Here is a 26644-nt window from a genome sequence, read left to right as displayed (position 1 = left end):
GGGCTGCAGCCCCACCCGATAGGCCCCTGTCAACACCGCATCGGGCAGCCCCTGGCCTGTGCACCCACCACCCCTCCAAAGGCAAAGGGCTCCCGCTCCTCAGGATACCGGGCATTCTTCCTTCCCTCTGCAGCGCCCGCCTCTGCCTCCCGTCCTCACCTGTTCACAGAACACTTCCCTGCAGGTGCTGCCACCCCACGTGGGATGCCTGACAAGTCAGCGAGCAGAAGAACCCTCCTTAGGGCCTAGACACGTGGACATCACAGCCACTGGGTGGGAAGGACGACATCTTCAAAGGCTTCAGAGAACCCATTTTATTCCTGTTTGAGACCCTGGGTCTCTGCTCTCCATGGAGAAGGGGTACAGCCGTGTCAGGGCACCTGAGGTCAGCAGCTCCTCCCCGCCAGGCCCTCCCGCCAGCCCCCAGGCCGGGGCTCTCTCTGCCACTGAGCAGGAGCTGAGCCAGCCGGCTTTCCCGGACAGACAGTGGCTCCATGAGAAACAGACACATTGGCAGTAAATAAGGATTCTCCATCTCACCCAGAGGGGATGCCCACAGTGGCATCTCAGGCACTGAGGCAGGCTAGGGAGGGGAGGGCTTCCCACTGGGGGGCTGTCCTCACGCAACAGGGCTGCATGGTCAGGGCAGACAGTCTCTGATCCTGAGCCAGGCTGCTTCCCACCTCCCTTCGCTCGGGAAAGCGCAGACCGCAAAGGCACCCACATGTTACCCGTGAACCCCTCAGAGAGCCGGACAGTCTGAGGTGGGACACAGCCCCGCTCCATGCCAGGGCCTGGCTCCTGCTCTGCTCTCTATACTGTCCAACAAAACGACCATCTACAAGGAGCTAGAAGGGCAAGGCTACTTGATGGCAAACACTGGCGCTGTGAGGTTCAGCCCTGTCAGGGGTTTGCAGAGGACAAGGCCAGAGTGTCCATCTAAGGTGCTTAAGTTGGCCAGAACACTCAGTAAAATCCTAATGGGGTCGAGCCCAGTGTCGGGGCCTGGGCCCAAGTTTAAGGGGCTTGCGTCTCTTCTCCACCTCAGTCCCTGTGTCCCTTGGGCTGAGGACCCGTGCCCCAGCAGCTCCCTCTCCACCTTTCTAGCCCTCGGAAGGGCCTGCCTTTAGGACTGGATCTGCCCACATGGCCCCTCTCAGGCCCCCCTGCCAGAGCCCCCCTGCCCTGGGCCTCCCAGAAGAAAGGGGTCAAGGCCTCCCCTGAGGCTGGCGCCCCCACAGGCAGGAACAGGGGAGGCTCCCATTAGAAGACCAGTCTGTGGAAGTCACCACCACTGCCACCAGCAGGGCTGCAGCCCCCAGGAGAGCCTTCATCCTCATCCTTGTCTTCGTCGAAGCCCTTCCCCCAGCACGGGGACCCGGGGAGTGCTGAGATGTAGGCCGCCCTGCTCCGTGCCTCCTTCTCCTGCTCCTGGAACACAGGGGAAAGGGGGAAGGAAGCTTCAAACTCAGGCTCAAAAGCAAGTCCTCCTTCACTCCCTGCCCATGTCCCCCCAGGCCCGGAGGAGCCATGCTTCTGCCCTAGAGGCAGTCAGCCCTGTGGGCAGACAGGAGGAAAGACCTATCCTTCCATCTACACCTAGGCTTCCAACTCATTCTTCCTGCTCCCAACAAAACCCAGTCCTTGGAGCAAAGGAACTCATTCAGACTAACTAGACTGATAGTCGCTAAGGGCCTGATGCGACACCAGGAGGCAGGAGGCCCAGGGACTTCAGGGGTCACGTCACACACACAGGGACCCCTCCAATGGCTTCCTGGCGTCATTGTCCAGCTCACTGCCTCAAGCACTGGGCACGGACTCTCCTGTGTCCGAGCTCTGCCTCCTGCTGAACAGAGGCTGACCTCGCTGGGCAGCCTGGTGGGAATGTACAAGCGGCCCCGTGTCCCACCCAGGGTGCCACCTTCCCCCACACACTCGGACTCCAGGCACTGCTGTCCGGAGGTCCCAGGTGGCCCCTGCTGTTGTTAGTGGCCACCCCCCTCTCATTGTCAGAGCCCTGGTGTTCCAGTTGCCAAGTATTTTGACACCAACCTTGACATCAAAGGGTAGACAGAGGCGGCTCGCTGGGTAGGGAGGCCCCTGCGTGCCCAGAGGCACTCTGTCTGCTCGCAGAGCCCACACTGCTCCATCGGCACTTACAACCCTGAATAAATGCCTGGTGATACTCAGTGTCTGTCCCCCTGAAGTGAGGGCTGTGTCTGTCTGGTCCCCTATCTGTCCCAGCACTAAGTGGTGGATGAAGGACAAAAGGAGGAAGGAAGGGACTCAGAGGAGCAGTAACTCTGGGCCGGGTGGTGCTGGGAAGCCCTCCACCAGGAGCTCAGAGCTCGGATGGGGCCCTGCTCACCTGCAGGAACAGGATGTTGTCCCTGGAAATGGCTTCCATCAGGTTCTTGTGCAGGGCAGGCTCTGTCCGGACTCTGGGGGAGCCTGGTTCAGCCTCGGGGCCCTCCCCAGGCCGCTGCCGGTAAAAGAGCACATAGGCCGTGTCCTTGGGGAAGAAGGAGGTGACGTTGCTGACAGACTCGAAGGAGGAGAAGGACACCCGAGTGTCGTTGAACAGGTACCACTGGTGCTCGGGCTCGGGCCTGTCTGCGGCTCCCAGGGAAGGGGCCGGCCGGGCGGCACCCTCGCGGGCGTAGCAGTAGTAGTGACCGCTCTCGGAGGACACTCCGGAGTGCACCACTACGCTGCACAGGTCGTAGGCCTGGGCCCGGCCCCCGGCCAGCGGCAGGCGGAGCAGCAGGGGCACAGCCACGTCTTCCAGGATCTTGCGGCGCCGCATGGTGCGCAGGTCGAAGGAGAAGCGCAGCAGCGTCAGGATGAGGTAGCGCGGGCCCTGGCTCAGCTCCACCACCTTCTCAGCCTCCTGCAGCGAGGCGCAGGACTCGCAGTAGTAGCGGTTCTCCTCCTCCAGCCTCTCGGGGGACAGGAAGTAGTTGACCAGGTCCAGGACGGAGCGGGAGCCCTCCCCGGAGGGGGCGGCCCTGGGGGTCCCTGGGCCCGGGCTGGCGCTGTCATTCTCCTGCTTCTCCACCTTCTTCTCCTCTCCTACCACTTTCTCCCCCTCCTCTTTCGTCCTTCCTTCCTCCTTCTCCTTTCCCACCTCCTCCTCCATTCCTTTCTCCTCCTCCTCTGCCTCCACCTTCTCCTGGCTCCGCTCCCCAGGTCCCTGGGAGCCCAGGCCTCCCATGTCCAGGATGGTTGGGGGGACAGCCCCTGTGATGCAGTGTTTCCTCTGCCTCTGAGGACCCGCCCTGCCTTGGACCTGAGCTGGGGACGGTGGGGGAGACTCGGGGGCTCCCACGCCCTCAGCAGGCAGCACCACCGAGCCCAGGCGGCGGGTGGCGACAGCGCTCGGGTGGGGGAAAGGCCAGAGAGAGGTCCGTGAAGGCCTCCTCCCTGGAAGAGACGTTGAGGCAGCGGAGACAGCATATCCGAGTCAGGATCTTGCCCCCGAACATCTTCTCCACTGAGGTGGAGCTTGGCCCAGGGGGCTCCTCCGGTGGGGACGGTGAGCTGGACTGCTTGAGCTTCTGGCAGATCCTGGTCCCCGTCTTCTCTTCTTCGTGCAGCCTGGAGCAGGGAGCAGAGCCTCCATACACACACGGTCCATTCCCAGTGCACTGGCCCGATTCACGCCTCTACCCTACTCAGCTGGCCACACAGTCAGACATACGCACATGCAGGAGTCTGCACAGGGAATATACCTACATGTGCCAAATGGCATCCATGCACTCACAAGCCAGGCACGCACGCTGTGTATTTACTGCAAACAGGCGCACAAACCTGCTACACGTGTATGTATGTGCACACACCCCCAAGACCTGTGATGAACACACACATGCACACTCAGGCGAGCGCAGTGCAGTGGTATACACGCACACCACTCCCAGGTCACGGTTCAGGTCAGGTCTCCCAAGCTCCCATCACACAGCCCCAGTCCCCATTCAAGCACACTTCTCAGACCCTTCCAAAGTGCAATGCAGCGTGGAGGGGCGGGCTCCCCCAGGCCTAGCCCCCTTACCGATCCAGCAGGTACTTCAGGTACTCCGAGCAGTCCTGCTGGGCGCCGGGGCTGAACCAGGGTGTCCAGGACGCAGAGAGGAAGTTCTCGGGGGAAATGGCAGGCCGCTGGGACCGAGGTAGGGAAAGGCAGGGTCAGGACCAGCAGGCTGCTCACCAACCTGCTCCGCAGCTGGGGACTCTGTTCCCCCACTTCCTGGCCTCCTCACTGAAGGCCTCCCCTCCTCGTCCATCCCCGACCCATTCCCTCCCACCAAGTCCACACAGCCTGGAGCAGGGCGTCAGCTTCACAGATAGAAGCAATCCTCTAGGCATCTGCTCTTCCCTGGGACTCCTCAGACTTCCTCTCCAGGCCCCTTTCCACTGCCATTTCCCCTGCCCAGCACACCTGTGGAAAGCTTAGCTGGAGTCCCAGTCTCAGATGCACCTGCTCCATGAGCCCTCTGTCCAAGTACTGCCATTGCTGTCTGCAGGTTCCTGTCCCCCGCCCATCCCCACCTCCACCAGGAGCTCCCTGAGGGAGAACTGTCGCTCACTCATCTCCCCGCCCCCACACGGGCCTTGCATGACACCTGGTCCATGAGGGCAAGAGACAGCGGACAAAATAAATACGGTCCTCAGAGTCCCCGGCAATGTGAGTGCTCAAACAGGGCAGCAGATGACAAACAACCCTGAGCATTGACGAACTGGACGGGAGGATGCGCTGCTGGGCCCCCAGCACAGAGCAGGCCTGACGGAGGCACCTCTCTCCTGTCAGGTGAGGGTGCTGAACAGCTCCAGGGGCTTTGGCCCTGAACACAGGCCAGCCCGACTGGGCCTCCTACAGCAGGAAGTGGGGCTCATAGCCAGATGCAGGCAGGTCTTGGGGAAGGGAGGGGTGTCAGAGGGAGCCTCCTCTCAGCCACGCCCCTGCTCCCCTGCCCTCACCTGGCTGTGCTCCAGGAAGGCGAAGAGCCACTGCAGCTTGGTCATCAAGGGCTGTGAGTTGTTCTCAGTCAAACGGAGCACACAGTGTCTGAAGCTTCCAAACAAAGCAGGAGCACCAGGTAAGCCGAGGGCCCCCGAGGGGCCTGTCCTCGCCCATCCCGCAGGCGACCCAGGGCCCCCCACCCCCAGGCTTAAAGGCAGAAGAGACACTTGCAGCCCAAGTCTGGGCCAGGGGCAGGGGAGGAGGAGCAGGTGAACAACTTAGGTTGGACAATGAGGTGACCCCTGATGTCCCTTCCACTTCTGAAAGCCCATGATGCCAAGATTCAGAGATTTGAATGTCCTCCATCCTGTGGTCCCCAGGCTCTGCCGGCCTGCTCCAGGGTCCATGCCAGTATCCTCACCACCACTCACACCCTTGTCCTGCCTGCCTGGGAAATGGTGTTCACACCCACTGAGAGCAGTAGACCTTGCTCCAGCCTCAGCCCTCCAAGTCCGCTCTTAAAGCCCCTTCCCAGGGCCCCTGCCACTGCTCCTCAGACCACTCCTGCTGTTAAGTGAGGGAGGCGGGGTCAGCATGAGGAGCGTGCTGAGAGAAGAGGCCTCTGCAAGGGCACACTGGCTCCAGGTGACAGGGGTCTGATCCTATGGGGACGGGAAGGAGCCCCTCCTGACAACCCTACTCCCTGGACCAGTGGGAGGCCCGGCCCAGCTTCGCTCCTATTCTCACAAGCAGCTCTGGGCAGACAGACCAGCATCTCTCCCATCTGAGCCCACTGTGCAGAGCAGAGCAACCAAAGTGGGCTCCACTTAGCACCTGCCACAAGGTCAGTTCGGAAGCTGAGCACTCAAACATGTGATTTACTTTGCTGCGACCATAAGGACCATTTTTCTGATAAGTCATTTTATTATATTTTGCAAAAGTAATGGTCTGCAGAGGCTGGGAACTTAAAAAATAGTACTAAAACCAGTTTGGCAGGCAGTTCGAGAGCACAGCAGCAGCCGTTCACAAGTCCTAGAGATCCAACCTCCTCCTACTGGACCCAACATTCAGAACAAACCGAAGTGAGGTCATACCATAGAGCCTGAAGCAAAGCTGACTTATACTGTGAGTTTATTAATGATGTCTAAGTGTGGTGTTGGCAACAGAATATTTGAATAAATCAACAGAACAGAATGGAGAGCCCAGAAATAGACTCACTGATCACTGTCAAAGGAGCAAAGGCAATAGAATGGAGCAAAGTCAGTCTCGTCAACAAATGGTACTGGAACAACTGGACATCCACATGCAAAAGAATGAATCTAGACACAGAAACCTCACACCCATCACAAAAATAAACTCTAAGTGGATCACAGAGCTAAATATAAAACAAAACTACCAAAATCCTAGGTGAAAACCTAGATGACCTTGGGTATGCTAATGACTTTTTAGATACAATAGACATGATACATAACAGAAATAATGGCTAAGCTGGATGTCTTTCAAATTAAAAACTTCTGCTCTGTCAAAGGCAGTATCAAGAGAACCAGAAGTCAGGCCAGAGACGGGGAGAATACACTTGCAAAAGACACATCTGATAAAGGACTGTTATCCAAAATATACAAAGAACTCCTAACACTCAACAGTAAGGAAAAAAAAACAAACTGATTAAAAAAACAGGCTAAACATCTTCACAGACATCTGACCAAAGTAGATATACAGATGGCAAGTAAGTACATGTTACTCCACCATCATATGCCATCAGGGAAATGCAAACGAAAACAACAGGACACACGCATTAGAGCGCCCCAGACCCAGAACACTGACAACAGACGCTGGGAAGGAGGCGGGGCAACAGGAACCCATTTACTGCTCCTGGGGATGCAAGATGGTGCAGCCCCTTTGAAAGTCAGTTCAGCAGCTTCTCAAAAATTACACATTCTCTGCCGAAACCGGTTTGGCTCAGTGGATAGAGCGTCGGCCTGCGGACTGGAGGGTCCCAGGTTCGATTCCGGTCAAGGGCATGTACCTTGGTTGCGGGCACATCCCCAGTAGGGAGTGTGCAGGAGGCAGCTGATCGATGTTTCTCTCTCATCGATGTTTCTAACTCTCTATCTCTCTCCCTTCCTCTCTGTAAAAAATCAATAAAATATATTTTTTTTAAAAAATTACACATTCTATTGAGGACCGCCCAAAGACTAGCTGAACAGAACCCCTACAACTAAGGACAGAAAGCAGCAGCCACATCGAGACTGATGGGAGGGGTGGAGATGCAGAACGGGCTGGTCCCACACCCACATGTGGGGGTTAAGGAACAGGAGAGATCTCTCAGCTGTGTAGGGCCCCCTGAGGAGCAAGGGGTTCTAGAGCAGGGGTGGGCAAACTTTTTGACTCGAGGGCCACAATGGGTTCTTAAACTGGACCGGAGGGCCGGAACAAAAGCATGGATGGAGTGTTTGTGTGAACTAATATAAATTCAAAGTAAACATCATGACATAAAAGGGTACGGTCTTTTTTTTTTTTTTTTTTTAGTTTTATTCATTTCAAATGGGCCAGATCCGGCCCGTGGGCCGTAGTTTGCCCACGGTTGTTCTAGAACCACACCAGGATTCCAGCCCCGGGTTCCAGTGCCAGAAAGAGAAGTCCCTGTAACTTCTGGCTGTGAAAACCAGCAGGGATAGGGTGGCTGGAGTCCCAGGCAACTTTTTAAAGGGCCTGCTCACAAACTTACTCACAGATTCACTCGCTCTGAGCTCCAGTGCTGGGGCAACAGCTAGAAAAGCACCAGGCACATATGGGAGGAGCTGAACTGACTAGCTTCAGGGCAAGGGCTGGAGAGGCCAGGGGCAGGGCAGCTCACTGGGGTCAGAAGTGCCAGCAGAGCCCAGGCTGGTTTGGCTTAGTGGATGGAGTGTCGGCCTGTGGACTGCGGGGTCCGGGGTTCAATTCCGGTCAGGGGCATGTACCTTGGTTGTGGGCACATCCCCGATGGGGGGTGTGCAGGAGGCAGCTGATCAATGTTTCACTCTCATCAATGTTTCTCTCTATCCCTCTCCCTTCCTCTCTGTAAAAAAATCAATAAAACATTTTTTTAAAAACAGAAACAAAAGACATAGGTTGGCTGAATGGATAAAAATACAATATGCTACCTACAAGAGACCCACTTCAGATTGAAAGACACACACAGCCTGAAAGTAAAGGGAGAGAAAAATATTTCATGCAAATGGAAAGAAAATAAAATTGGGTAGCCATACTAATATCAGACAAAATAGACTTTAAAATAAAGGCTATAACAAAAAACAAAGAACACTTCAAAATCATAAAGGGATCAATCCAAACAGAGGATATAACCCTTGTAAACATTTATGCACCCAGTGTAGAAGCACCTAAGGATATAAAGCAATACATTAAAAAGATTACACACCACGATCAAGTGGGATTTATTCCTGGAATGAAAGGTTGGTTCAATATCCACAAATCAATTAATGTGACAGACCACAAACAAAATGAAGGATAAAAACTATATGATCCTATTAATAGGTACAGAAAAAGCATTTCACAAAATCCAGCACCCATTTATGATAAAAACTCTCAGCAAAGCGGGAATAGAGGAAGCATACCTCAACTTAATAATAGCCATATATGATAAACCCACAGCTACACAGCTAACACCAACAGGGGAAAAACTCAACAGAGAAAAACTAAGAGCATTTAAGATCAGGAATAAGAAAAGGATGTCTACTTTCACCACTTTTAAGTCCTTGTCACACCAATCAGACAAGGAAAAGAAATAAACGCATCTAAGTTGGAAAGGAAAAAGGAAAATGTCATTATTAGCAGACTAGAGGCCCAGTACACAAAATTCATGCACTTGGGAGGGGGGAAGGGGGTCCCTCAACCCGGCCTGCACCGTCTCCCAGTTCAGGACCCCTCGGGGCTTAGGCCCGCTCCCCGGGGCACTTGGCCTAAGCTGGCAGTCAGATATCCTTCCATCAGCCCGGGAGCCCTCAGGGGATGTCCAACTGACAGCCTAGGGATCGGGCCTAAGCCAGCAGGTGGATATCCGCAAAGGGGTCCCAGACTGCAAGAGGGCACAGGCCGGGCTGAGGGACCCCCCTGCCAGTGCATGAATGTCATGCACCGGGTCTCTAGTATCTCAATAAACAATAATAAATAAAAGCAACTTCTTTATTTTTTTTAATATATTTTTATGGATTTCAGAGAAGAAGGGAGAGAGAAAGAGAGATAGAAACATTAATGATGAGAGAAATCATTGATGGGCTGCCTCCTGCACGCCCCACACTGGGGATCGAGCCTGCAACCCGGGCACATGCCCTTGGCCAGAATTGAACCGGGGACCCTTCAGTCCAAAGGCCGACGCTCTACCCACTGAGCCAAACCGGCTAGGGCGCAACTTCTTTCAATAGCAAAAAGAAAACCACTCTCCACAGAGTAAAAAGGCAACTTTTCAAATCATGTAATTGGTAAGGGATTAATATCCAGAATATACAAGGAACTCCAAAACTCAACAAAAAAAAACAACCCAACTCAAAAATGGGCAATGGACTTGAATAGACATTTCTCTAAAGAAAATATACAAATGGCCTGTAAATAAATGAAGAGATGTTCAACAAAATTAATTAGGAAAATACAAATCACAACCACGACGATACCACCTCACCATTATGATGGCTATTATCAAAATTAAACAAACAGAAAGCAAGTGATGGCAAGGATGTGGAGAAGCTGGAACCCTGTTCACTGCTAATGGGCAGGTAAAATGGTGTGGCCACAGTGGAAAACAGTGGTTCCTCAAAGAGTTAAAATAGAGGTTCCTCAAAAAATTAAAAATATGATTACTTTATGACCCAGCAATTCCACTTCTGGGTATATAATCAAAAGAATCAAAATCAGGGTCTCAAAGAAATATTTGTACACCCAGGTTCATAGCATCATATTCACAACAGCTAAACCATGGAAGCAACTCTCATACGCATTGACCAATGATCAGATGACTGAAATGTGGCTTATACATACAATAGAATATTATTCCTCCTTTAAAAGGAAAGAAATTCTGCAATATGTTACAATATGGACGTACCTTGAAGACATCTGCTAAGCGAAATAACCCAATCACAAAAAGACAAATATGGTATGATTCCACTTATATGAGGTACTTAGAATAGAGACAAAATCAGTGACAAAAAATATAATGGTGGCTGGGGGAGGGGAAATGGAAATATGGAAAGTGATTGCTTAATAGGTATGGAGTTTCAGATTTACAAAATGAACAGTTTATGGGGATGAATGGTGGTGACGGCTGCACCACAATGGGAATGCCTTTATACCACTGAACTTTAAAAAGTCTATGATGGTAAATTTTATGTTATGTGCATTTTAACACACACAACACAAAAAGGAAATTGGAGGGGGGACAAAGAGATCTACTTCTGTGGCTGAAACTCTGAGTAATTTTAAGTAAGCCCGAAGTTGGATAGGTAGCCACTGGTAATAAAGATTTTGTTTGAGTAAAGGGCAGTGGAGAGGGCGTCTAATACCAGGGTAGGGGGAGTTCTGCTCTGGAAGACACAATCTACCCATGGAATCTAAGAGAAAAGTCGATGGTGCCCACCAACCCAGAGCAGAGCCCCTTCCCACTGCAGCCCCATCCCTGGAGACCCACCTCCAGTTCCCACCCAGTCTCGACCTGAGGCTTTGGCAGTGGTCTGAAGACCTATGGGCCCCTCCATGTATCCACAGTCCTCAACCAATTATGACAAAAATGCAAAACAGGACTCACCCCCCCAACCCCTATCCTCATCCTCATCCTCATCCTCATCCTCATACGCCCAGAAGCACAAATGAAAGAAGCAGGGACAGAGGGAATTCAAAAGCAGCACCTACTCAGAAGCCATGAACAAGGCCTGAAGGATGCTATTCACGTAGCATGTGTTGCCCAGATTGATCAAACCAATCTTGCCCGTGTCTGACTTGGCCACGAGCCGAGGGTAGAAGCCAGCCAGCTCGCTCTTCTGCGAGGTCCAGGCATCCTGCCCCAGCAGCTGCTTGATGCGGTCCTCGTTGGGAACGTGGAGGTCCTGAGGAGGGAACAAGGCGGCAGGAGAGTGGGCGCCCGGGTCAGCTCTAAAAACATCACCTCCTCTGGGAAGCCTGGGACTACAGCCTACCCCACACCCACCCAAGCACCGCCCCATATATGTTCTAGAGATACATATGAACAGCCTCCTGCTTTCAAACTTATTCTAGGGTCTCACCTTGACATAGGGGCTTTCTACATGACCTTCCATGTCACAGCTGCTTTAAGAAGGTGGTAAAATCCCCATTTAATAGATGAGAAAACGACTCAGATAAAGAATTTTTCAGGAAGCCCTAACTGGTTTGGCTCAGTGGGTAAGGTGTCGACCTGCAGACTGAAGGTTCTTGGGTTCGATTCCAACCAAGGGCATGTACCTCGGTTGCAGGCTTGATCCCCAGGCACCAGTCAGGGCACATGCAGGAGGCAACCAGTCAATGTATCTCTCTCACATTGATGTTTCTCTCTCTCTGTCTCTTCCCCCTGCCTTCCACTCTCTCTAAAAATCTATGGAAAAAAGATCCTTAAGTGAGGATTAACAAAAAAAAAAACAAAACAAAAAAAGAATTTTCCAGGGATATACAAGAAGTAAGTGAAGAATCTGTACATTCTTAGAAGAGCCCAGGGTATGACAAACTCTGAGCAATGACAACATAGGCCCATAGGCCAGATTCCGCCTTGTCAAAATCCCAATCCTTGTCCTGCCTCTTGTCCTCACCAGCTGTGTGGCCGTGGCAGTGAGCCTCTCTCCGTCGGTTTCCTCGCCTGTCAAGGGAGGTTACTCCGACCTGGTGTGCGTGTGGCACTATCCTCTCACAGTGCTCGCACACAGGGATGCTCCTGCCTCACCGTCTACTTTTAGGTTTGCAGAGTCCTCTTTTCTGGATTAAGTCACCCCCCCGCCCCCCGGACCTTGATCCTACAGTCAGGACAGCGGGAGGATCCCGGGGGTCTGAGATGGGTCCTTGGTCACAGGCAAGATATTAGCAAGCTTTCCCACTCATTACCCTTTTTCATATTAAACAGCTGCATCTAAAAGAATGCCACCAAGCACTGGTCCTAATAATGATGTATTTTAATGAAAAACACCTAAGCAAAATGTAGACTTACTTAGGAGATATAAGCAGCATTCATTATAGTTCCTCTAGCCCTGCTCTGATTTCCAGACCCTGAGCACAATCCCTAGATAGAGGGCTCCAGAGCTTCAAACCAGAGCTTAGAGCTTAGCACCGAAAGCACGTTGTCTCAGAGCGTACATCCTGTGGCCACTGCAGCAGGTCGGGCTCGAGCACTGGTTCAACACTCCTGCTCAGCCATTTGTCAGGATCACTTACCCGGTCATTTATCAGGTTAGTCAGGCACCTCTCACAGCTGATTTTAAAAACGTAGGAGCTGCTAGAGGTGAAATAAGAAGATAGGGGCCCAGTTTGGTCTCTCTCAGTCCGTTCTTTCTTCTTCCTATTATCCCCTACCCAATCCCCACTCCACACACAACACAAATAAATAGGAACAAAAAAGCAGGTAGTCAGAACCCCACACATGCTCACACGTGCACACAGAAGATGCAAAACAGCCAATGCCACTTTCCCAAAGATGGCACCTTTGTCCTCTGAGGAAAATAAAATAAGAACTTCCAAATACTGGTAACTGTCAAGCTCCTAAATTCCCGGAAATTTACATATGACAGCTCCCTTAGCAGGGACCACATCTCCCGGGGAAACTGCCATGACCTGATACAACTGTCTGTGTCAGAGAACTTTCCAGAATTTATTTATAAAGGAGCCTAGATAGAAAGAAGGGTGTACTCATAGAACACATGTGACAGAATCTTATAATCAACTAGAGGCCTGGTACATGAAAATTCCGGGCCTGCCCCCTCTCACAGTTCAGGAGCCCTCAGGGGATGTCCTACTGACGACTTAGGCCCGCTCCGACCAAGTTGATCAGGGGAAGGCACCGCCCCCATCATCCCGCTGCTGCTGCTGCCACTGCCGACCAGCCGCAGCGGCTGCGAGGCCTGAGCCCTGGCTTTGCAGCCACCAGGGCTCACAGCTGCCTGAGCCCCGGGCCTCGCAGCTGCTGTGGCTTTGTCTGGATGGATGTCGGGAGGACATCCACCCTAATTAGCATATTACCCTTTTATTAGTATAGATAATATCCTGCAGATTTGATTGGTACCAACTGGCTTGTACCAAGGGCTAGTCAAAGCCATCGTCATATAAAAGTAGCACATCTTCCTGGAGCTACATTCTTTAATATTCAAGGAAAACCGTGTTTGTGTCAAAACAACTGTAATTATAAAATACATACTTGAATCTTGAAAGTAAAATAAATTTTAGACTCTGAGCTTGCGTCGGGCTGCCTGGAGTGAGGCTCTTCCTCTGACTGGAGGCCTTCCCGTCCGCCCTCTGGCTTCTCCCTGCTCCTGGCTGACCCTCAGAGGTTTTCATACACTGCTTAGATCAGAGCTATTTTTATAGAAGTTGGTCACACGACCCCCCAGGCTAAAAGCTCCTCAATGGCCGTGACTCATGGCTGTGTCCCGGGTTCCCAGTTTGTGTGGGGTGCAGATTAGGGTATCAATAAAGTCATGTGAACAACTGTAAACAATACCTGCTCTGGAGTGCTCCTGGTCTGGTGGGGGAGACAGACAGTGACAATGTGTGACAGAGCAATGTCCAGGGCTGTGGGGGCCCAGAGAAACGCTGACCCAACCTGGTGGGGCCAACCTCAGGAAGATATTGAGAGTTATCAGGGAGGGCTTCTTGAGAGAGGTTAACACTTAAGCAAAGCCTTAAAGGATATGTAGGAGCTATTCAGGAAGAACAAGGAAGGGTTTACAGTTAGAGAGAGGGGCATGTGAACAGGCTCAGAGCAATCCTGAGAGAAGATGACCCATCTGGGGGCTCAATGTGCCTGAAGCAAGATGGGCCAGGGGAGGTGATGGGAGACAGCCAGGAACCAATTGATGGGGGCTGCCACCAACCTGCAGGATGGCCCTGAGCAAGGCGCAAAGTGACACTCTTGTCAAAGTGGAGTGCGGGGGCAGTGGGGGATTGTCACTCACCTTGATGGCCTCCATGACGGGCTCATACAGGTCTGGGAAGCCCGGGAACCGGAACACCATGCAGTGGACCAGCTCTGCCAGCTGCTCCAGGCAGCTGGTCGCCGAGTTGGAGTCCTCCTTGAGCAGAGAGGCCACCATGGGGGGGATGTGAGGGAGGAGCTGTGAAAGCAGAGGGGGGGTCAGGCTCAGCACCAGTTTACCCATCTCAGACAGGAAGCTGCTCACTGTGGATCACCCACCTGACCACTGTCCCCCTTACCACACACGGGGCTCTGAGCTCTGCACGCAGGTGACCCCCCTTACAAGATCGGTGGATACCCCGCCTCAGTCTCTTCAGCCATAAAATGGGATCAATAATTCCCTCCTCACAGCTGAGGGGAAGCCTGAGCCCAAGCCCTGGCTGTTAAGCCTCAGCCAACTGACCTGCCCGAAGGCCTGAGTGGCCATGGCCTCGCTGCCCACCCAGAATGGTGCTGGGCTGCCATGTGGACAGCGTGTGGACAGCCTGACAGAGCCTGAGCGGCCGCGTTGGGACAAACACCATCATTCTTTCACCAAACACACTTGTCAAGCCCTTTGTCCTCACAGCGATTCATGTGGCTGTGATTCCTGTCCCCACTTTCCAGATGAATAAGTTGAAGTCAGAGAGGTTATACAATTGCCGAGGGTTTCACCGTGGGTTACAGAAGAAGCTGGTGTCTGCATCAGGCCTGTCTGAATCCCAAGCCCATTTCTCCCTTCTGTGCTACAGAGAGTTAACTTTCCAACCCATGGAGGTGCTTTACCAGAATGTCCCAGAGATGGACAGAGGCAGGCCATGAACTGGAAGCAGGGGAGCCCAGGACAGGGATGGAAAGAAACCAACATCTGTCAAGTCCCTAGAATGTGACAGGCTCTTGACAAGTATCACCTCATCTAACCCTCTCCCACCATCCTGGGGGTCACCTCTGTTCAGGCTGAGAGGCAAGTACCTGACCCAAGGTCATGACTGGCAAAGAGCAGAGCTGGACTCAACCCCATGCACCCAAACCTGGTTCTGCGCTTCTCCCATTGCAGCAAATGGGGACCATCCTAATCTATGGCCCCAACTGCAGGTCCACAGGAGGAGGCAGGGGAAGGCTGCCCCCAGCCCTCAGGCTGTCCTTCCCAAGGAAGGGCCCAGAAGCCAGCAGAAAGGGCCCTGAGCTGGAGGCTAGGCCACCTGGGCGCTGACAGGCAGCAGGGTACAGAAAGGGCACTGGGTCAGGAGTCAGACCAACTGGTCTAGGATCGGCCTTGCACTGCTAACCAGCTGTGTGTCTGGGAAGGGACTTAACCTCTGTAACCTTCTGTTTCCCCAGCGGAAGAGTGGAGAAAATGACAGAACCTCTTTCTTGGGGCTGTTCCGGGAGTTCAGTGAGCGCACATATGTACTGCCTTTAGCACAGTGACCAGCACACAGCTGTTACCCAGGGAACATCAGCTGTCATCATTCTAGGCTTGTCCCTCTCCTAGGGGCTCATGTGGAGGCCATAAAAATCCTCTGGTCTCAGTTCCCTATCTGTAAATTGGGGTCTCAAGACTCCTCCAGTCCTAATATCCAGGGCTTCAAAGGCTGGGGCTTCCAGCGCTGACCCCTTGACCCCCAGCAGAGACAGTTGTCTGGCCTCCGGTCAGACCGATGCAGGACGCAGCGGCGATGGCCCTTACCAGGTGGAAGGCCTCGTGGGAGTGCTGGAAGGTCAGGAGCATGTACTTGAGGACGGACAAGGCGGCTCCCCGGACAATGGGGTACAGAAGCTTGGAGAAAACCTGCAAGAGAATCCCTTGTCAGGAGTCCCCCAGGCCTGGGCCACCCCAGACCAAGTGCAGCCACAGGCCTGAGGGGGATCAGAGACCCCAAAGTTGAAGCAGCGGACCCATGCCAGAGCAAGAACAGGGAGGCACTCACTGGGTGGACAGACAGACGGTGAACTGGACAGCAAGACAGCTAGCTATCTGGTGGATGGATGGACAGACACACCAAAAGTAACGTACACATGCTTGAGTGAGCAGTCAGAGGAGAGGATGGGGAACCTGAGGCTCAGAGAGGGCAGTGAATTGTCCCAGGTCACAGAGGGCTTGGGGGGGAGTCCCCGTGCTCTGCCTCTCAGACTGGCAAGGCCCCTGCCAAGATCCTAGCAGGAAGGGACACGAGCAGGGGCCAGGTCAGGGGCCCACCAACCTTCTCGATTTTGGCGAGTGAAACCTCAATCAAGATGCTGAACTTCTTAACAGCAGCCAGGCCCTTCAGCAGTGCAATGATCCACTTGTCAATGTTCTTCCCCAAGGGCCAGGACACCCAGTCGATCATCCTGGTGAGGGGAATGACAGTGACACAGGGACTAGGGAGGCCCAAATGCCTGGGTGGTGATGGCCAGGAACTAGCCATAAGGTCCTGAGGCCCCACAATGACTCACTCACCCTACACAGGACAGCCCTGGGCTATGTGGGATGAACAAGCAAATGAGCCCAGCACAGGCAGTTGGCAGAGACTGGGGCTCCCAGCCCAGCAGGAGGGGAGCCTGGCCCTCTCAGCACCCCAAACCTCACCCCCATACACGATGGGCTGCCTCTGCCTGGACCCTGGAGCCCAATGGCAGGAGGGGCACTGGCCCCCAGGGCCAGAAGCTCTGGCTCCAGCAAACCATGGCTTGTGAACTGGAGCAAGTCACTTACTCTCTCAGCCTCAGTTTCTTCCTCTGTAAAATGGGGACAATGCCTACCAACAACAGGGTTGTATGGATTAAAAGAGATAATAGCAAACACTTATGTACTATCCACTCTGCATCAGGCACTGCTCTATCTGCCTTATTACACGCATCAACCCATCTGACTCCCCTAACACGATATCTGTGCACACTGAGCATAAAGCTAGTAGGTTCCCAGGAAAATATCACTATTACTATTTTTATAATCAGTAGAATGTACTACAGAGAGGTAGAACAACATGAAAACAAAGTAACAGTAATAACAGTTTCTAGGCACTTTACATGCATTACCTGATCTTATCTAATTTAATCCTCAAAACAATCCCATAAGATGGGTTCAGTTATAGTATGCTTTATAGATGAAGAAGCTGGAGCATAGAGGAATTGAACAACTTGCCCACAATCACACAGGCAAGAAGTGGTAGAGCCAGGATTTGAACTTGGGCAGCCTACCTCTACCACTCACACTTTTTACCCACTAAAGATAAGGAATCCAGGAGGGCCCAGTGGAGACAGTGAACCTGTACACGAGTATGGAAAGAATGGCAGGGGAAGGCATGCCAGGTGGATGGGACCTGCAGAGCCAAAGGCCTGCCGGCAGGAGGGTAGGCAGCTTTTTCTGGGCCCACTGGACGAGCAGGTGTGGCTAGATCAAGGTGTGAAGATGTTCAAATGAGGTGAGGATTGTACAAAAGCTCTGTGAGCTGAAAAGACCCAAACTCCCTTTGTTATACTTGCCAAACTCATAAAACATTCTGTGAAAGTACTTCCACCTCCTAATGTGACCCCGTGGAAGCCTGACAATCTCTTTTACCGTCACCCACATCTGCTACCACAGAAGGAGAAACAGAGGCTCAGACAGTTCACTGACCTGTCCAGGGCCTCCCCGCTAGTACCCAGCCCGGGAGCATCACTAGGACAGGGTCCTCTGCGCCTCCCACATCCAGCCCTGGGCCAGACACAAAGCAGAGCTCAAGGAAAGATGGATGAATGAATAAGCATGAGGGTGTGGGCCCTAAAACACTAAATCTAGCCCAGCAACCCCACCCAGAAGAAGGGGCTTCTGGGAGGGAGAGAGGCCTCACCAGCCCTGGGCCCTCAGCCCACCTGCTGACGGCCGTCAGCATCTGAGAGTCCGTCACACTGTCGTCATTGCTGAGGTTCCGGACGACACCATCCATGAGCTCCAGTGGGAGGTGCTGGACCACGCTGGCCAGGGCACAGGACGGTGGCTCCTCCTCTGGAACAAGGGGTAGGGCTGAGCTTAGCGAGGCGGGTGTGCCCCCCACCTCCCCATCGCCCCTTCTCTCATGCTGCCAAGGAACTAGCTGGGCCTCTGCGAAGAGGACATCCAGGCCGCCTCCTTGCCTCCTCAGCATCACGGCCTCTGATTCAATCTGAGCTCATTCACTCGTCAACCCGTCCCTGGCACTGCTTTGGGCCAGTCCTGTGCTAGGCGCACAGAAAAGCACTGGCCTCGCCTGTGGGCGTTCATGCAAGGTCTTTAAGAAGGGGTCACACTGGAATTGGCGAGAGCAATAGGAGGCATAGATGGGCTTGGGGAGAGGGAGGACTTTCCATCTGGAACCACACAGACCAAGGCCAAATGGTCAGAGGAACATGTAGTCATCCAAGTTTGCTGTCGAGCTGTACAAGGGCCCAGATTCTTACACATCAGCCTTGGTTCTACCTCCTGCCATGTCGATTACCTTCCTTTTCCCTAAACCGCCCTACAATCAGGGAAGGCACAGACCTGATTTCAGTCATTTGCACTATAATCTAGGTTCCAGTTCTCAATGGACGGCCAAGATTCTACATTTCAGAGTTGACACCTGCAGGTCCTATTACAGCTCCAGACCGTCCCTCTGCCTGCGGGAGCACCGTGCCCCCGCTGCCGGGTGCGGCCCACCTCTCCCAGATCTGGCTCAAAAGTCACCCCTTCCAGGAAACCCACCCCGCCCAAAGGGCATCATGTCCTCCTTCCTATTGTCTCGCTCAGCCCCGAGGTCCTCCTTCTGGCCAGATTAATCTGGGTTCGACCTTTCCCCACACCAGGCAGTCTGCTCCCCGCGCGCCAGCACCCACCACAGGATAGGCCTCCCAGCAGGTGTTCCGCATAGGCGTGCGAACTCAATACGGGAACATCGCTCTCCCACCTGTGCACCCGCCCGTGGCCCACACATACCGCACCGCACACGGGCACTCCAAGCAGAAGAATGTGCACGAATGGGCACACATCAGCACCTTGGCACACACGAGCTCCCTCCTGCCCCAACCGCAGCCTCCCAGTAAGCGCACACCCACCTGTGCCAGAGATGACTGCGAACAACTCCTTGAGGCAGGGCAGGATGGCGGCGGGCTGCGCGCGCCACAGCTGCGCCAGGAGCCCGCTCACCTGCTGAGCCTGCTCCAGGAACTCCACGGCGCCCTCCTCGCCCTCGGCCGGGCAGCGGAAGCGGCCGAGGCAGCGCACCAGCTGCTGGCAGAAGAGCAGGCGGTGCGGGCCGTCGGGCAGGCAGCGCGGGTGCCGCGCCAGCAGCCGGGCCACCTGCGCGCAGGCCGCGGGCCCCGGACGCTCGCACACGGTGCGCAACACCTCGCGCCTGAGCAGCGCGCACACCTCTTCGGCCGCGGGCCCCTCGGGCAGCAGCTGCAGGCCGAGCTGCACGCAGGCGAGCGCGCGGGGCCCCGGTGGGCCGGCGCCGCCCTGCAGCAGGCGCAGCACACGGCGCGCGCTGAAGAACTCGGCGAACACCTCGGGGTGGTGGCGGCCGGCGACGTGCAGCAGCTGGCAGCCCACGCGGCGCGGCAGCTCGTCGGCGCCGTCCACGTAGAGGCGCGCGCCCAGCGCCAACAGCGCCAGGCACTGCTCGCGGTCCAGGGGCTGCCGCGCCGCCTCCAACACGCGCCGCACCAGCCCTTGTTTCACGCTGGCCGGGTACGAGGACATCACCACGGCCTCAAGGATCTTGTCCATGGCGGCGCGCTGCAGGTCACACTCTGCCGGACTGGAAGATGTCTTGGCGAAGGAAAGCACAACCCTGGCACATAATGAGCCCCAGTGAGTTGTCGTCATTGCTGATGAGCATCTTTTATCTCGCAAAGGTAACACCTGAGCCCTCCTCTTCTCCCCACCCCTCTGCCTTTCTCTCCCAGGCCTCCCTAGCGACCTCGTCCACTACTGCAGTGGTTCCCAACCTTCTGGCCCTTTAAATACAGTTCCTCATGTTGTGACCCAACCATAAAATTATTTTCGTGGCTACTTCATAACTGTAATGTTGCTACTGTTATGAATCGTCATGTAAATATCTGACATGCAGGATGGTCTTAAGCGACCCCTGTGAAAGGGTCGTTCGACCGCCAAAGGGGTCGCGACCCACAGGTTGAGAACCGCTGCACTATTGGGACAAGTAGGAGCTAGATCTAGAAGCCGCCGGTCAGGATCTTGGCCAGTCATGTCCTGTGGGAAGAGATGAGATGGGGCTCGGACGCATACATTACACCTCTGGGGAGGGCGGACTTCCCTTGACCCCCAGCAGAGACAGGGCTTCCCGAGATCCCCTGCACACTTCACTCTGTCCCCAATCAACTTCTTGCTCTTTCTCTGAACCTTTGAAAGATTCCACTTGTGTTTGCTGTGCGTTTTGCCTCAAACATCCTATTCCCCAAGGTCTCCACTACCACCACACAATCACACAACCAAATTTCTGTTTTCCTTCACAGCCCACCTCGAACACCCTGTCCTCAGTGAGAATAGCCCTGGACCTCCAGGTGTGAATTCATCACTCACCCTCCGTTCCACCTGTGGCCTCTTCCTCCATTACAGCTGGGATCACATAGTGCTGGGGTGTATGGGTCCAAATCCCTTCAGTGAAACAAAGTCTAGTCTCTGTACTACAGGACTGCACACTCAGCGTCCTGCCTGCCTCCCTAGCCTCGGTCCACACTAGCTCCTCCCTTGGGTTACTGTGCGCTTCCCTCCCCTCCTTGCTTGGCTCACCCTCAGCTCAAACTCACTTCCTTGAGGAAGCCCGGCCTGGCCTTCCCACTGTTCATTTCAGAGCACCCATCCTCCTTTATAGCACTTATGTTGCTTACTTGAATGGAGTCAGCCTCCTCCGCTATACTATGTGCTATCGTGGAGGAGTATGCTTCACAGATGTTGTTTTTTACAAATTGAAGAAGGCTGCTTCACTTTATTGCACTTGTTTTTTTTTTATAAATTGAAGGCAAGACCCTCCACTAGCAAAAAGATTATGACCCGCTTTATTGCAATGGTCTGAAAACAAACACAGGACATCTCGAAGGTGTGCCTGTAGATTCCCGAGGGCAGGAAGCAGGGCAGGGTTCGCTCACCATGGTATCCCCAGCACCTAGCCCAGTGCCTGGCACACAGGAGGCATTTGTTGAGTGAGCAAATGTGGAAGACAGCGTGAGTTACTGCCACCTTATTCCTGAGCCATAATAGCCTTCCCTCTACCCTTCCCACCCATGTGGGCTATTCCCTGGACGCCTTCATCCCACTGCCCCACTTCGACTCCTGATTTTCTAACTGGTTCACATGGGTACCGTTTGCTCTCAGAACATCCAACTTTCAGCTCGGAGAAGGCAGGGCCATTTCTGTGCTTCTTTGTATAATCCCACTCTAGGCAGGAGCTGATATAAGGCTCAGCACACAGTAGGTGTCTCACTAAACGTATGGGCTCAGTAAAAACCACTCTATCCTTCAGACGGAGAGGTGGTGCGAAGACAGAAATTTCCTACAGGAGGTGCCAGAAACTTTTATTCAGAGCCACAGATACTGTGGAACTCTGACTATGTGCCAGGCCCTGGGGAGACACTCTCTTCTCTGTCCTAGCTCTTGGCCAAGACCTAACCTCCATTGCTGTGTGTATTACAATGCAATGGGCCCATTTATTTAGATCTCTGTCTCTCTCAACAGACTATGAACTTCACAGGGAAGCGACTGGGGCTTAATTCTCAGTGGCTGGCATCTATCTCCCATGCCAGTCACTGCAGCCTGAGTGCCTCTGAAGAGATGATTGTGGGTGTAGCCTCGGTACAGATCAGTGGTTCCCCAACACTGGCCTGGCTGCCTCAGAGTCATCCGTGATGCATTCTGCTTACCGTTCGGGTTACGTATGCCCTCTGAGCCTGTTTACACCGGCAGGGTTGTCGTCAAGACTAATATAAAGGCCTTACGGTGCTGCTAGGCACAAGGAAGTGCTCAGAAAATGTCAGTCCCCTTCACTTCAGAAGCAAAGTCATTGCCCTTAGGAGCGTCCGGTCTGATGGTAGGGGCAGAGGTGTTGGCAAAGAGCGCCAAGGCAAGGCGCAATCTCAAAAGGCCTTTGAAGGCGTCTTTAAAAACTGGTCTCCCTTCAACCCTGGGCCTCTATTTCCTAGGCAGTGGCTGTGACCAACCTCCTTTAAAGACCATCCCCCTAAGTCCCTACCCCTGCCCTCCAGGCTAGTGAATTTAGTATGTAAAATGCTTTCAATCCAGGATGCCAGGTAATTCAGGTACAGGCATACCCATTTTATTGCACTTTGCTTTATTGCACTTCACAAATGTTGTGTATTTTACAAATTGAAGGCAAGACCCTCCACCAGCAAAAATATTACAACTCGCTTTATTGCGATACTGGCTTAATTGGGGTGGTCTGGAACAGAACCTGCAATATCTCCAAGGTATGTCTGTATTCAGGCAGCCAAGGAGAAACCTCAATCGATCAAATATTGGCATTATGTGTGGAGGAAGAGGACATGGGGCAGGCAGAGTTCTGGGGTGCGGGAAGGCTCTAGAAGTGGACAGTCAGACTAGGAATGATGAGTTCAGCATTTCAGTGTGACCTTGAGCAAATCTTATTCTAGTCCTGCAACTCATTGTGTGACCTTGAGCAAATCCCATCATGAGCCCCTTTTTTCTTCTGTAAAATGGGGGTGAATGATATCAGGTTGAACCACATGAAAGTGAAGGATCAGATGTTGGCAATTTCGCATGGTTCTACCTGATACCTACCGCGTAAGGTGGTTTGTGCCTGGCAGCTGAGAATTCAGTCAGTGGAGCCATTCTGTGAGTGTTCTGATCTCCAAGGCCAGCCCTGCAGCCACAGTATAGTCCATGGCCTGGCCACTCCAGGCAAGGCTGCCTACCTTCCCCTACTGCCATGCAAGCAGTCTGAGGTCAGCTACCACTGTGGTCACCAACAAACCCACTCGCTAATGTCTTCAATGCATCCATGCAAAAGGTTCTAGGGGCTTGAACCCCATCTGACCCCAACACAGGCCACAGAAAGGAGGCAGGACAAGGCTTGCTATCCCTGTAACATGAACAAGGAAGATGAGGAACCCCTGGGAGAGGAACACAGCCTCAGCAGGTGAGATTAGATCTGTACTCGGCTTCCCTGGGGGAGGAAAAAGCAGGGATTACTCCTCTAGGCGCTGGACCGGGAGATGGCCTGTGGACTCTGGCTCTGATCCAAGAGACAGCTGCCCCACGCCAGACAGCGGCAAACGGCAGCCGTGACCTCCCTCAGAAGAGCCTGCATTAAAATCACGAGACCCAAGTTCTCTGCTTCAGAATCACCAGGTGACCTTGGGTGAGTCCTGGCCAGGCCCCTCAGCCTTCTCACATGGAAAATGGGGACCATTCCACCTACCACTGTGGGGCTGGGTCAAGGTGTAAAAGATGAAGGCTGGGGCAGTCATGAGTCTCCTCCTGGGCCACCTGTTCCAGACCACCGCAGTAAAGCCGTGTCGCAATAAAGCAAGCTGCAATATTTTTGCTGGTGGAGGGCCTTGCCTTCAATTTGTAAAATACACAACATCTATGAAGTGCAACCAAGCAAAGTGTAATAAAACAGGTATGCTTGTACCTGAATTACTTGGCATGCGTCATGAGTCTATCCTGGGCCACACTGTCAGGGAAGGAGACAAGGAGACACTCCAGATCTCACCGATTCTACAAGGAATTTCATCCATTAGTCCTCACTGCCAGTTTTGGTTTCCAGTCTCTCCCCGAGCCCCAGCCCAACTCAAGATTAGCTCCTCTCTACTTCTTGCCTGGACTAGTTGCAACACGCTCCCAACCAACCTCCTCCTTCCCTCCCTCGATCTGTCCTCCAATAGAGGCATGTGTCCTGCAGGAGAAGAGTCGAGGCTTCTAGTCTGGCCCAGCCACTACCCTCCATGGTGGCCCCTGTGGTTGGTGCTCTTTCACCTCTCTCAGCCTCTGAATCCCAAAATGGGAGATGACCACGTTCCTGCCCCTTAGCCTTTCCCAGCCAATGCTGCTGCTCCTACCCAAGCCCTTGGCTTCTACCTCTCACTGCTGGCAGGACAGCCTGAGAGTCCCAGCAATACCCAGCCCTCCCCAGGCCACACAGCAAGCACATAGGAAAACCACAATCCCTCCCCTGGAAGCCCAGATCCCTTTATCTGTCCCTCTCGATGACCCACTGCATTTCTGTTGAGTATTAACTGGTCTCTGTTCCTACATAGTAAAGCCTGACTCATCTCCATCATCCCCAAAGCACTGTGTGTGTGTGTGTGTGTGTGTGTGTGTGTGTGTCTACAATATCCTGCCCCGCCCCCATGCCCTGGGCCCCAACTCAGGCTTCCTCATCCCTCCCTGATCTGTTCCATCCACCCTACCAACATAGTCGGATTAATCTCATTAGATGGCAAGCTGTCATGCCCCTGCTCAGAACTCTCAAGGCTCCCAGTGCCTTCAAGGCCCAAACTCCTGAGCTTGACATTCCATTCCTTTCTGTGACACTCAGCTGATGTGGGGCAGGGGTGGAAATTAACTTGGCAAAGGCTGTTCAGCGGTGAATCTACAGGAATTTGGGCAGTGGGCTTTCCCTGCTGGCTACCTTTGGGGGATACCCTCTCTGCTGAAAAAGGGCTTCCCCTCTTCTCTCCTGGCAAATTTTGACTTATCCTCCCATGCCCAGGTCATGTGCCCCCTCCCCTGGGAAGCCTTTCCTAGTCCCCCTGCCATTCAAGTCTTTGAGCTCTGGTTTCCCAAGGCCCTCTTCACTTCTCTCATCCCTCAGCAGTGTCACTGGATTCTGTGTCTCTCTCCCCGACCCAGGCTGGAATTTCCTTTGGGAGGAAATAGGTCCAACCCCCCTTGTCTGTACCCAGTGCCCAGCACAGGACCAGGCACAGAGGAAAGAGTGCAAGTGACCAATGAGAGACATGTGACAGCAAGATGAGCTAAAACTACAGATATGACCAGAAAAGCACCTTCTAGGGACTGGCCTAACTCTTGGTCCAGTCACTGCCCCCGCATCTGTCCAGGTCTGGTCTTGTATATCTATAACTCTGGAATCGTAAACACCAGCCAAGAACACCCCTACAGAAGGCACCGGATGGGTCTAAGTGGGGCTCTAAACATCCTAGAAGTGACTCAAACAACCAAAGCTAAAGAAAAAGAAAAAAGCTCACAGAATCTCATGAGACAGGGGAAGGAGCTTCAAGAAGGTCTCACCCTCTCCCTGCCCCAAGAGCACAGTAGCCCCTCCAAACCCCAGCTCAGCACCTAAGAGTTGAGGAGCCCATTTCCTTTCTCTCTGACCCTCATACCCATTTTACCTCCTTTGACTCCCTGGTGGGCACCTGGATGTCTCTCCCCCCGCACCCCAACACACACACACACACACACACACACACACAATCCTTCCAACCCTACCCACCCGCTTCCTCCCTGGGCAGCAGAATCCCTCTCTGTATTTTTAAACAACTTCTATCCAAGGCAGGAGACCCTCATCTGGGCCACCAAACCATCTCCTGGGGGAAAAGGTGAAAAGAGGTTTTACTGGTAAAAAAGCAAATGCTCTTTTACTGAGGGGGTATGGGGGGGGGGGGGGAGAAGGGAAGAGGGGGGGAGCATATATCCCCTTTTCAGGAACCCACCACACTCACCCACCTCCACTGGGGGCCACCCCTCGCATACTCTGATGCCTGTCCCCATCCCCAGGTTTTCTGGAAGGGAATGGACCAGGCTGACACGTCAGGGTCTCCTGTTCGCTGGGCTCTAATAGAGGGGTACCCCGGGGCGGGATGCTGGGAATAGCAGAAGCCGGAGGCGGACTCTCCACACCTCCTCCGTTCCCCCCCCCACCGCACCCCCACCCCCGTTTGCCCAGGCCGGGCCCAACCCCTCCCTTCAATTACACCAGTGCACCTGCTCCCAACCCAGGCTGGAGCTGCGGACCCACGAAAGGCCGGCGAGCTCCATGGTCCTGGGCGCTGGTGCCCTCAGCCCCGAGTGGGGCAGGGCTGCATCACCTCCACACACAATTGATGAAGGAGGCTGAGGCCCAGAGAGGGGTAGGTATTCACCCAAGGTCACACAGCCAGGCCAGGATGCACCCAGACCTCCTGCCTCCCAACATCGGCCCCTCGGAGCTCTATGCTCCCGAACTGTCAGGGTGTTGGCTCTCCCTGCCCCGAACCCGCACACCTGGCCCCAGCCCCCTTACCTCTGTGACCCCAGTGGACCTGCCTCAGACCAGGCTCCTGGGCGGCGCTCGGGCGGGGCCGCACTCGGCTGGGCCAGGCGAGGTCAGGGCGGGTCCTCTGCTTCCCCCGAAGGGACGACGCCCTCCGCCAGGTCCCCGATAGCGGGATGCTGCCTCCACCTCCCCACCCCCCTCTGCACAAGCCTCTATCCGGGAAGCCCGACTCACAGGCGCAGCCGCGGGGCTGCGGGGCTGCCAGACGATGCGGGGGGAGGGGCGAGGTGCGGGTGACAGGGCGGAGCCCGAACGGGGGCCACCCCGCGAACCGCC

General features: G+C 54.0%; 1 protein-coding gene across 1 annotated transcript; it reads right to left on the bottom strand.

The window, feature by feature from the left end:
* Nucleotides 1-221: 221 nt before the first annotated feature.
* USP35 (ubiquitin specific peptidase 35) lies at nt 222-26420 on the bottom strand. The gene is given in 12 exon segments (XM_070425695.1): nt 222-1431; nt 2369-3364; nt 3366-3597; nt 4049-4155; nt 4975-5068; nt 10859-11052; nt 14116-14274; nt 15805-15906; nt 16319-16448; nt 17952-18084; nt 19149-19885; nt 26336-26420. Coding segments are annotated over 11 exon segments (2988 nt in total). The 5' UTR covers nt 19822-19885; nt 26336-26420; the 3' UTR covers nt 222-1263.
* Nucleotides 26421-26644: the final 224 nt, after the last annotated feature.

The sequence above is a fragment of the Myotis yumanensis genome, unplaced genomic scaffold (genome assembly GCF_028538775.1).
Source record: "Myotis yumanensis isolate MYYU_CA2020_CCGP unplaced genomic scaffold, mMyoYum1.0.hap1 SCAF_10, whole genome shotgun sequence".
NCBI lineage: Eukaryota > Metazoa > Chordata > Mammalia > Chiroptera > Vespertilionidae > Myotis > Myotis yumanensis.
Note: the sequence above shows the minus strand (reverse complement) of the source record. Positions and strands in the feature narration are given on the sequence as shown.